At 39.4% G+C, this 13,039-nt stretch overlaps 1 protein-coding gene across 1 annotated transcript in view; it reads left to right on the forward strand.

The window, feature by feature from the left end:
- ADAM10 (ADAM metallopeptidase domain 10) overlaps positions 1-13,039 on the forward strand; it is a 55,337-nt gene that overhangs the window by 23,524 nt on the left and 18,774 nt on the right. The window contains 2 exon segments of the mRNA XM_075505897.1: positions 6,271-6,389; positions 8,377-8,535. Of these exon segments, the coding sequence (XP_075362012.1) occupies positions 6,271-6,389; positions 8,377-8,535 (278 nt within the window).

Below are 13,039 nucleotides of genomic sequence, written 5' to 3' on the forward strand. Positions count from 1 at the left end.
AGCCTTTCCCTCATCCACTAGGCGGGTCACCTTGTCATAGAAGGAGATCAGGTTGGTCAAGCAGGACCTGCCTTTCCTGAACCCATGCTGGCTGGGCTTGATCCCTTGGTTATCCTCTACATGCCGTGTGATGGCACTCAGGATGATTTGCTCCATCAGCTTCCCTGGCACCGAGGTCAGGCTGACAGGCCTGTAGTTCCCCGGGTCCTCCTTCCGGCCCCTCTTGAAGATGGGCATCACATTAGCTAATCTCCAGTCAGCAGGGACCTCCCCAGTTAGCCAGGATTGCTGGTAAATGATGGAAAGGGGCTTGGTGAGCTCTTCTGCCAGCTCCTTCAGTACTCTTGGGTGGATCTCATCAGGCCCCATAGACTTGTGAGTGTCTAAGTGGTGCAGCAGGTCACTCACCATTTCCCCCTGGATAATGGGGGCTCCATTCTGGTTCCCGTCCCTATCTTCCAACTCCAGGGGCTGGGTACCCAGAGAACAGTTGGCCCTGCTATTAAAGACTGAGGCAAAGAAGGCATTAAGTACCTCAGCCTTTTCCTCATCCTTGGTCACTGTGTTCCCTCCCCCGTCTACTAGGAGCTGGAGATTCTCCTTAGCTCTCCTTTTGCTGCCAATGTATTTGAAGAAGTGTTTTTTGTTGTCTTTTACAGCAGCAGCCAGACTGAGCTCTAGCTCAGCTTTGGCCCTTCTAATTTTCTCCCTGCACAGCCTCGCTACACCTTTGTAGTCCTCCTGAGTTGCCTGCCCCTTCTTCCAGAGGTCATAGACTCTCCTCTTTTTCCTGAGTTCGAGCCAGAGCTCTCTAGTCAGCCAGGCTGGTCTTCTTCCCCGCCAGCTCATCTTTCGGCACCTGGGGACAGCCCGCTCTTGTGCCTTTAGGACTTCCTCCTTAAAGAATGTCCAGCCTTCCTGGACTCCTTTGCCCTTTAGGGCTGCCTCCCAGGGGACTCTCTTGACCAGTCTCCTAAACAGGCCGAAGTGTGCCCTCCGGAAGTCTAAGGTGGCAGTTTTGCTGACCCCCCTCGTCGCTTCTCCACGTATCAAAAACTCTATCATGTTGTGATCGCTCTGCCCAAGACAGCCTCCAACCATCACATGGCTCACAAGTCCTTCTCTGTTGGTGAACAAGAGGTCCAGCGGGGTGCCTTCCCTCGTTGGCTCACTCACCAGCTGCGTCAGGAAGTTATCTGCGACACACTCCAGGAACCTCCTAGACTCTTTCCTCTCTGCTGTACTGTATTTCCAGCAGACATCTGGCAGGTTGAAGTCCCCCACAAGAACAAGGGCTAGCGATCGTGAGGCTTCTCCCAGCTGCTTATAGAATAGTTCATCTGTCTCCTCATCCTGGTTGGGTGGTCTGTAACAGACTCCCACCACAATATCTGCCTTGTTGGCCTTCCCCCTGATTCTTACCCATAGACACTCCACCCTATCATCACCATCATCGAGCTCTAAACTATCCAGACACTCCTTGACGTATAGGGCTACCCCACCACCTCTCCTGCCTCGCCTATCCCTCCTGAAGAGTTTATAGCCATCCATCGCCGCACTCCAGTTGTGCAAGTCACCCCACCACGTTTCTGTGATGGCAACCATATCATAGTTTTCCTGATGTACAATGGCTTCCAACTCCTCCTGCTTGTTACCCATGCTGCGTGCATTGGTGTAGAGGCACTTCAGCTGGGCTGTCACCCGTGTCTCCTTCATAGAAGAACACCCCTTGCGTGCTTTGAGGTGTTTCACTGGCGTTTCCCTCTTGGCTCCCATTGCCTCAGTATCCCCTAGCTCAACTCCGCTCGACTTCGGCTGTGCCTCAGCGTACCCCGCACATCTCGGGGACACAGGCCAAGTGCCCTCGTTGGCACCTGCTCCCTCTAACCGTAGCACGTCGTCCCTCAGCTTCCCTCGTGCAAGCCTGATATTATCCCCCTCCCCCTTCAAGTCTAGTTTAAAGCTCTGTCAACAAGCCCTGCAAGTTCCTGAGCTAAGATTCTCTTTCCCCTTTGAGAAAGATGAATCCCATCAGACGCCAGCAAACCCGGTGCTGTGTAGGCCATCCTGTTGTCAAAAAAACCAAATCCATGGCGATGACACCAGCCACGGAGCCATGCGTTAATAGATTGGGTGCCTCTGTTCCTTCTTGTGTCGCTGCCCACAACTGGAAGGAGAGAGGAGAAAATAACCTGTGCTCCAGAGTCCCTTACTAGCCGTCCCAAGGCCCTGAAGTCTCTTTTGATCGCCCTAGGACTTCATGTTGCAGCCTCATCGCCCCCGACATGGAAGAGCAGTAGAGGGTAATAGTCTGAGGGCCATGCCAGGCTAGGGAGTACCCTCGTGACATCCTTCATGCGGGCCCCAGGGAGGCAGCAGACCTCCCTAAGAGGAGGGTCCGTCCGGCATATCGGACCCTCGGTTCCCTTCAGAAGGGAGTCACCCACAACTATAACCCGTCTTCTCTTCCTTGTGGAGGTGGTGGTAAGACGAGAGGTACGTTCTTCTGACCTGGGCGACACCTCTGGTGTAGATAGACTGTCGTCCCCATCCTCCACTGACTGGCCTTCCACCTCCAGGGCCTCATACCTGTTGTGCAGAGGCACCGGGGGGGGCGAGGCGGGCAGGGCAGAAAGGAGAATAAATAGAGGCTTCTTAATTTTAAAACTAGTGAAACTTTTTATTTGGTACATATAACCTCTACAGTCCGTTTTGAAGTCACAGATAGGGTAATATTGATGGAAGGGTATCCTGCCCAGAAAGAAGAACCATTCCCAGCTTCCATAGACTCTACTGAGCTTCCCCTTGCCCCTCGAAAGGCACAATCCTGTAGTGCAGGCCATCCAGGCAAAACTCAAAACTGACCCTAAAGCGTGATTAGATGATAGTCAACAATCGTAATCGTAATCAAACAGAAGCACAGTGCTGAATGTCACGCTAATTTGTAAGGATGAAAATGTAGATGACTTGGCAATTGAGGAAAGGATACCCTGGATGGCTTCACAGTTGAGGCCTAGGGCTAGTTCATCTATCTACTCTGTGTTATTTTAGGCTAAACTTGGTAAATTACTTGCTTTCATTCTGAGATAAAGTCCTTTTTTTCCCCCCCACCCCCACTCCGGTGACATATATGGGAGTTAGTATATGAGAAGTCCTGCATTGTCTTACATAGCGTACTTCAAAACGATAAAGAAACTGCTGCTGCATTTGACTGTTAGAGATAATAATTGCTCCTCAATTTTATTTGAAACTTACATGAGTACAACAAGAAAAATCTAATTTTAAAGTAACTTTTTTGCATTTCTGAGAGAAAAGTGCTATATAGATTGAGGTAGTTTTTCAGAAAACCTACCTTTTTCACCAGGAAAAAGTAATTTTAGCCATAATAAGTGCTTTTGCTGGGATTAGCAGATACTTCAGTTCATCACAGAGACAGAATTACAGACTTATGGTAAGAAGTCCTCTAGCAAATATTAGAAGGGAGGAGAGCTATTCTAAAGTATCCAGGATCTCTTGTCATTTCACTTCAGTTCAGATGCACTTGAAGAGAGTGTGATCCATCCTCAATAACTTTGGAGAACTCAGTCACAGGGAAAACTCAAACTGAAATGGAGTTCAAATCTGTATTAACACCTTGAGCAGTGTATTACAACCAAAGTGAGTAGAACTTCTTGAAGTACTTGAATGAACTTCAAATTCTTATCAGTGCTGGTCTTAATTTTTTTTCTGCCTGTTCATTTCTAACTTCTGCCCAGAAGAGCCACACAAGGTGGCTTAAAGTCTTCCCACCCTGAAAAATGTATTGCGTAATCATGTAGCATTCTGTCCTAAGATGTTTTTCTGGGCTGGTTGTTCATGTTATCTCCTCGTCCTCATGAACCTCTATGTTACTAAAACACAGTTTTACAGAGCTAGTAAAGAGACTAACTGAAGACGACTTCTTTTTTTTTTTTTTTTTTTGTCTCTACGTGATATCATAAATACTATCTATCTATCATAAAACATGCCTTTCTGTCTGGGTGTGAATAGCTACTAACTGCTAGCTGGTGTGTGTTCTTTGGTGACTCCAATACTCAAGTGCATCTGTAGTGAACTCTTTCTTCCTTTTTAACAGGAGAATCTGCCCTCAAAAAATACATCCATACCAAAACTATAATAGGAGCACTGGTTGTTTTGGCACAAAGCCCAAGAGTCATGGGGAGTTGCTGAAGTTTAACCTTCCCCATCTACCAGCCACATCTCAGAATTTCATAACCTTGTAGTAGATACCTCTAATGCATCACCAGAGGAGAATACTCGCTTTGAAGCTTTATTAACACTGTGGCAACAATAATAAATAAAGATAGTTTGATTGTGAAATACTGTTTGCATTACAGAATAGTCAACATGAGTCACTAGAGCCCTTAGCAGGTTTTAAGTGTAGGCATGGCTTTTTTTTTATCTTGAATTTTGCATCTTAATGTACAGTTTTTTCAAAATACTTGTAACTGTAGTGTCATATTATTTAATGTGCAAGTGAAGACTGAAGATATATTTTGTATATGCTTCAACTGTACTAAAAAGTAATTAGATTTATTGACTTTACGCTGTGGTGCTTAATTGTTTTGGTTATTTTGCTGTTAGCACAAATGGATACTAGCTTTCACTATAAAAAGTCAGCTCTATCATTAGTATACTGTGTATACTGAGGGACTGGTCACGTTTTTTTAGATGAAGACTCTGACATAGATGTAGTCAACTTATCAGAGTTACTTTTTGTGTAACAAATTGGTGACATAACTATAATATTCCTTCAATTTCACAATTGTGCAGAAAGAGAAAAATATAGGAAGAAAATAGAGTAGAATTGAGATGACTGAAGTTTCAACAGCTTCACTGATCTGTATTTGCACAATGTGTTTATACAAAACTTAAGAGAATACCAAATGAAATTCTGAAGCAAGCTAACAGATGTCACAGGTATGAATTCATTTAATGTCAGGCATTTTAAAACACTTCATTTATGTTGCTTGACTTCACTGAACCAAACTTTTGTTTTTGTACAAAGAAAATGTAGTATGTTTCATGTAAAGATTAGCAGTAGGATTTGCATCAAAGAATGTAGTGTTGTAATTTGAACAAGATCATTTGATGAGTAGAGTTGTTTACATAGTTGTGCATGTAACCACCAGTTTAAGTATTCTTATTAAATTTTGTGGCCCATCTTATTTTTTGAGTTTCAGTTGAAACAGTAATTAGCTCACCTACGTTTCATTTACATTACTCTCACTGACATTTAAGTAAAATAAGCTGATAGTTGTTCCTATCTCTTCTGCTTCACAGTGCTGTGAAGTAAAACAGTTGCCTTTTCCCTTAAGCCACATTTATGTCTTCTGGAGGAATGAAAACAAGTGTATAGTCAAAGTCAGCATTTCAGATTATATGCATTTAGGTCTAACCCTGTTTTCTGGCTTAAATCTTGTCCATTTAGCTACTTGTATCAAAAACATCTAAATAATTGTGCTGGTTTTGGCTGGGATAGATTTAATTTTCTTCTTAGAAGCTAGTATGAGGCTATATTTTGGATTTGTGCTGCAAACAGTGCACAGGGGTGTTTTAGTTACTGCGGAGCAGTGCTTACACAGAGTCAAGGCCTTTTCTGCTTCTCACCCCACCCCACCAGTGAGTAGGCTGGGGGGGCACAAGAAGCTGGGAGGGGACACAGCTGGGACAGATGACCCCAACTGACCAAAGGGCTATTCCAGACCATATGGCATCAATGTCAGCATATAAAGCTGGGGGAAGAAGAAGGACGGGGGGGATGTTTGGAGTTATGGCTTTTTGTCTTCCCAAGTAACTGTTACACGTGATGGAGCCCTGCTTTCCTGGAGATGGCTGAACACCTGCCTGCCCATGGGAAGGAGTGAAGGAATTCCTTGTTTTGCTTTGCTTGCGTGCACGGCTTTTGCTTTCCCTATTAAACTGTCTTTATCTCAACCCATGAGTTTTCTCACTTTTACTCTTCTGATTCTCTCCCCCATCCCACTGGGGGGAAGTGAGCAAGTGGCTGTGTGGGGCTTAGTGGCCGGCTGGGATTAAACCATGACAATAATCTTGCTTAAGAAAATCCTTCTAGGCTATGGTCTAATTCTTGTAGAGTATAAACATTTTCTACAGATAAATTTTACAGGGTCTGCAAATTGCACAAAAATGTTGGTTAGAAGTACTTTGCTTAGTGCTCTTGTAACTGAAGCTCAAAGCCAATTTACCATCTTGTTTTATTCACTTTAGACACTTCAACCTTCGAATGAAGAGAGATACATCTCTTTTTAGTGATGACTTCAAAGTAGAAATATCAAACCAAGTAATTGATTATGATACCTCCCATATTTACACTGGACACATTTATGGTAAGTACACCACTTCAAAATGGATTGAAGTGCAATCATTTTAAACAGGAGGTTTTTTAATAGTATATGTGGAAAATTAATATCTGTATGATTAGGTTGTCTTCGTTATTAAACTTTAATAATGCATCTAAACTCCATCTGCTTTTATTCTTATATGAGTCACACTTAACAAATGAGTATTTTACCTAATAATTTTCATATCCATAGAACTTGAAGTTCAACTCTGTTTATGAACATACTCTTCATAGAAGTCTGATGCATTTAAAAAAAAGAAAAGGAAAAAGCTGTCTGCATTAAAAAAATCAGGTACTGTTCTTAGTTTAAAGGAACTTAAGGAATATAGAGCTACCATCGTTAAGGGTAATATACCTGATTTCAGTAAATACAAAAGATAAAATTGATTAAAAAGGAAGGAGAATTAAGGAATTAAAAGCAGATGAAAAGAAGAGAAGGATTAAGACTTACTCTGTCCTTCTTTATACAGTCTGTTTGGTCCTGAGAGGAATCTAACTGCTTCCTGAAGATCTTTTAGTAATGTCCTACAGTCTTGAAGTGACTGTCTTAAACTGCAAAAAGAAGTATACATGCTTAGCACTTTATATGCATCTAGGTAGACCAATTTACCAGTTGGCTTAAGTAGGTCAGAGGGCTTTTAAGGTGTGTGGTGTCTTTTGTTGCATCTTTTTCTTTTTTCTGAAATAATTTCACAAAATGCTTTTGGTTCTTTCCTTATTGCTGAGGGATGAGATTAAAGGATCTCCATGAACCTACTCACTGGGCTTACTCTACATTTTCGTTTAATCCTCTTTATCTTTCTCATTCAACCCAACTTTGTACTTGTCATGAAGATCGTGAACAAAGTTAGAGTTGAGTAAATAAACTGCTTTGCTATTGGTTCTTTATTACCATTTAGATCACAAGTCTTCCTTCCAAGTACTCTGAAATTTCTGAAGGTACATGGCTTATAAGTTCAGGATATTAATGCACATTCTAATAGAATATAGTCTGAAGTAAATCTGGGATCACTTACGAATGTCTTTAATATTAGTGTTCTACAAAACCTATTTCTACTTTTTAGTGTTCTCTCTTAAGAGTTGTACGGCATATCTTCAAGATACTTTTTCCAAATTTCAGTACTGTGTATGAGCTTTATAAAATTCTTGATAATTGTTAATTAGAAATTAGTGCTGGTTAATGATAAGAATGCATACAGTTCTTATAATTTGATAGTGTGATTCTGAACCCTCCTCAATGGGGGAGTATGTAAACATTCTTTTAGTAATCTTTCATCCTTTTTATGGAAAAGGCTTGTTGGGGATGCTGCCTGTTATAGCTGTCAATGATTAAACTTTGACAGTTGTACTTTTTCAGCTTGTGAATGTTTCAAATACAAATTCACTCCATCCCACATTTAAACCTAGCTACAGTTTTAAGAGGCTTATGCTTGAAGAGAAAAATGGATGTCTTCAATATAGGGAAATCTTTCTTTGAAAGCTTTCAAAGTTTGGTATATGCTCTGATTTATTTTTTTTTTTTTTAATAATTGTATGAACAGATGTATAAGGACAGGACTTGGATATAGGATTACATGCTATATATGTGACAGCTTTAAAATACGGAGTTGAATTCTTCATTACATGCTTTTTAAACATGTCATTTATGTACCTGATTAGGAAGCTATTGAACTTAGTAACTATGATTTTGGGATAACTGTATGTGTTACTGTTGAATAATCTCAGTCTTAAAAATTCAGACAGAAACTTTCTGCAAGAATGTCTTACTGCTGTTATCCAGGATCTTATTACTGTATAATTCATATAGGTTTTTAGCAGTTGGGAACTGGTGCATGATCAGGATAATTATGCAAGTATCATGCTTTAGCATTGTCTGCTTAACACCTTGGGTAGTGTGTATGCTTGAAGTTTGCACAGGACTGAAAGCTTTTAGAAAGGAATAAAAAAACCTAATGCACTTTTTCCCTTAACAGGTGAGCAGGGAAGTCTTAGCCATGGGTCTGTTATTGATGGAAAATTTGAAGGATTCATCCAAACTCACAGTGGGACCTTTTATATTGAGCCAGCAGAGAGATATATTAAGGACAAAACTCTACCGTTCCACTCTGTAATTTATCATGAAGATGATATCAGTGAGTACTTCCATTTTGTGCTACAGATAAAATTTTTTTTTTATTAAATGTCAAAAACTGTAAGTAATTTGTAAGCATCAAATGAGACTTCGGCTTGCATATGATACTGTGAATCATGCTGTCCTGAAGTGATTCATAGAGAGTTATGGTGTGAAAGAGATTTATGGCAAACCAAAGTGAGTCTTCCTATTTCTGCCATTTTAAGAAATCCTTAGCAGTCAGGCTTAAGTGTATCTATTGAGTAGAAAATACACTGCTTATAAGGTTTATTTTGAAAAATGCATTCTTAAAATGCTCTATACTGATTGTTCTTCTGTGATCTGCAAAATAAAGGATAATTAAAGTTCAAGTCACTAAGCGTTTACCTACATCTAGTGAAGGTGGTACTTGTGGGAAATAAGTTTCCCCTGCATGTATAGGTCACAGATGCCTTCAGAGAGCTCTTTAGAAGATGTAGTGGCACCCAATATGTCCCATTTTACACAGCACCTGATGGAAATGTACAGAGAATACTACTTGAATTTGAAGAGTATAGCCCCAGTAGTTTAGCTTTAGTTGTAAATGCCCAGAAGGATGAGAAGGTACCATGGAAGACTCTTACAACTTCAGAACTCATGCATCAGAGTTCTCCTGCACTCTACCTGCCTTTTTATGTATGATCGGTCTTCAGCTGTAATAAAAATCAGTTTTATTTGATGTTTAAATAACTTTATGCTGAACCCCAAAAATACTGCAATAAAGTTATGATTCCAAGTTTCAATCCTTCCAAGTAGATGTTGGGAGAGAGTCACTTTAACTTTTGGTTATTGAAGCTAACAAGTTGTGTGTTGCAAGCTAACTTTATGTAGGACTTCAGTCTTGCTTCAAAATCAATTTAAATTATAACTTCATTTAAAAACTTGTCCCATTGGGCCATTGTGCAAATCCTAGAAGACTGGAGTTTGAAATCTCATTTGGAATTGGATGGAGAGTCTTGGGTTAGGTCACTAGAAATGACTTGAACCACTGTCACAATGATACATGTATAAATCATTTTCAAAGTATATCATAATGAGACTGTATTGTGAAAAGAAATGTCAAAAATAGGAACATAGATGAGGAAAATCTCTGGTTGTGATTTGGTTTTATATATTATAATTTTCTTTGTGCTGTAAGCCAGTGAAAAACACAGGGTTATTGCATAATACTCTCTCTGGTTACTTCTCTTGCATGAATGCAGTGAAGAGAAATTATCTTTCTCTGCTAAAAACTCAGCAAATTTTGTTTGTTTTTTCTAATTGAGTAAAGCTTCTGGAATACAGCTGTATCTTACATTCAGTGGCAGTATGTGTGCTGTCTTTGAGTATGTGAAAATTGCTGTGAGCTAGCAGATATGTTTGTCATTCCTGTTACCCCATTCTGTAAGTATGATTAGTAACCCAAAATCAAATAGAAGTTGCATAATTTTAAAGAGCTTCTGAATGAATGCAGTTACTGAATTTTATGTACATTGTGAGCTACACTTGTTTTCTGACTCACTAAATGTATATCTTCCTGGTGCTTACAAGAACCATATTTGAGAATAAAGTAACTTTATAGGATAGCGTTCCATATAATGCTTTTGATTCTCAGAGACTTTGCAGCATGTGTTTAATTTTGAGCTCTACAGACCATTGCAGGTGAAAGTCTGAGAAAGCAGTTCACCTTGCTAGCTGCTGTTGGAGTATTGCAGCAGCAAACCCTGTAACAGAAGAGTAGTGGGGAAAAGTGATAAAAAAAAAAACAGAAGCCTGGTGTGAAACCATAAGATATGTCTTTTATAACAACATTTCTGTTAATAATTTGTACATACTTCTAAATTCTTTGGTATGTTTTATAGGTCTCGCTGAACAGTTCAATTTGCTGCTTGATAGTGGGAATACTGGACTACCACTTACATAGCACTTTGTGTAAATAAGTCAGTTTATTAACCCTGTTGTAGAAAAGAGGGGGAGGAGGGAAGTAAAGGGACATAAGGCAGTGAAGTGGTTTGCCCAGTTTCCAAGGGGCGAGACAAGCAAGAAGATTGTCTCATGTCCCAGTTCCTTATGCTGTAAATAGTGGGTGACTAAAAATACTCTCTTCAGTGTTATCAACTAATGACAGAAATAGAACTGTACCTTTAAGAAGCAGATAATTTGATTTTGTGAAAGTTACTATTGCTATTCACAAGTTGCTACTAGTAATTTGTGAAAGTTACTAGTGCTAGAGACCACTAGAAGTGGTCTCTGTTGGAGGAGTAAATGGACCACTTGACAGCTGGAAAAAGCTAATGATGAAATTGGTTCATATTGATGTCTTATTAAAGTGAACGGGAGCAGGATATGGTTTGGTTTTTTTTAATTATTCAGATGATGGTATGTTGGCTTACACTGTTTTTCCTCTTGAATCTAGTGCATCAAAACCATCAGTTAGAATCAAAATCAGATTATCTGAGGGGATTGTCTAAATCTATTCGAGAGCCATATTAAATCAACAGTACAATATGGCTTCCAAATCACCAAGTGAGTTAACATTGCTGCTTGCTCAGCATGGTTGAAAATAGCCCATACTGGAGCTAAGTCTAAGCAGCACTGTTTGAAAATGTGCCACTCCTGTTGGTTGCTGTCAATGCAGAGTCTGATGTGCATGCATTCTGATTGTATAGTTTAACTTTCTTCATTAGTATCCTAGATGCCTCTAGGATTTCTGTGGTCTGAAATATCTGAAGTGTACAACTGCGTCTGTCACTTTCTGAATAGTGCTTTTGAGGCTAAAATTTTTTTGCCTTTCATGAGAGCTGTTTTTGCATTGAACTGCAGCTCCAGAAAAACCCCAACAACTAAAAACAGCTAAGCTTTACAGTAGCTTTAAAAAGAAAAACAAGCATGCAAATCTGTTGTTATTGCTCTAATCTAAAGCTAACTCTCGTGAAATAGAGTCAAACCACTAGTATCTTAGACAGGACAAAAGCAACAAAAATGGTCACATTTCTAACTCAGGATAGACTGGGGGAAGAAGTCATCTTTGTTTTAATTTGGGATATTTTTTGGTCACTCATGTTTCAGCCTTTTGAAACAATATGCTTTTTAGTGCTTTTCAGAAATCACAATGCAACATATGATTAGCATCTCAATGAGTTCTTATTCAGTAGTTAAACAAAAGGGGGGTTTGTAAATGGGGATTATATTGTTAACTTTATAAGGCAGCTTTTGTTACAGTGGATGTGGTGACCAGTGGAAGGCAGCCTTCTATTCATGACTCCAAACACAAGTTGAATGATTTTAGTTTCTAAACCACTCTTGATCAAACTGTTTTATAATTTAGTGCTAGAAAGATGCAAATTGGTATTTTCATTAAAATACTTTGGAAACTTTTCTTTAAGGGTTAGGATTTCATTGGAACTATATTTACTTTATTTAAATCATATATGCTTCAAATGTATCCCTGAGTTCATACTGTAAGATACAAAATCGGTATTTCCTCAGATCAACAGTAGACAGGAAAACCCTGTTCAGACCTTCAGGAAAATGAACATGGTCCTTTAATTGTCCTTATGGTCTTGGAAGAACTATACAACTGAGAACAGAAAGTGAAGTATTTTGTAATTTTGCAAAGCCCTATCTGCTGAATAAACTGACCATTACAAACTATGTATTATTAGTGAGAATTTGGTTTATTTTTTTCATATTGTGGTTGTCGATTTAATAATGAAGGTCTACTTGGCAGTTGTCATGGGAGCACAGTGTGCTTAGAATGAAATCTGTAATAAGTGGGGTTTTTTTGTATCTGCTTAAATTTGAATTTTGTTCTGACACTATTGCGTTTGCTGGTATTGGGCAAATCTCTGTGGCTGTTGAAGAACTGAATTTTCATCATTTTTAATGGAAGCTTGATGTCATATCCTTGCCCCAGATGCCTAAATCCAGTATCCATTAAGCAGTTAAGCTAAATGCTTCACAGATCATACTATTTACTGACAAGTAGAAGAAAAAAAGTCATGTGATCAGGAATCTCTTTGTGGTAGGTAGTACCTTTTTTAAAAGGAAGAAAATTATTATTTTGAGCATCTGTAGTTGTATATATCATTAATAATGATCTGCCATCTAGTTAGAATAAGTTATTGTTGTCAGAAAGTATGAAATGACAAGATTTTTTGTCGGTTTTTTAGGCTTATTATTACTGTTTACTATTTTTTAACATTCTGTCAAGATGTAAAAAAATTGAAAGTGGAAAATGGGAAACCGGACAATATGGCAAAAGAAAATTCAAGTGTTTGTTTTGCCTGAGGATCTTCTCTAGTTAGAGAATTGATCCTGCAATTAAGCTCTTCTTTTATAGATCTGACGGAAAGTAGGCTTCTAGTTTTTCCTCAGCTCTGCATTCACCGTAAGCAATCATTTTGTGGTAAAGGCATGTGTTTTGATCAATTCTCACAGCGTTGTGGTAGGGATAGACGAAGAAGCTGTTGATCCCATAGAGCTGGCAGAAGGCTTTACCTCTCAAA

The sequence above is a fragment of the Mycteria americana genome, chromosome 6 (assembly GCF_035582795.1).
Source record: "Mycteria americana isolate JAX WOST 10 ecotype Jacksonville Zoo and Gardens chromosome 6, USCA_MyAme_1.0, whole genome shotgun sequence".
NCBI lineage: Eukaryota > Metazoa > Chordata > Aves > Ciconiiformes > Ciconiidae > Mycteria > Mycteria americana.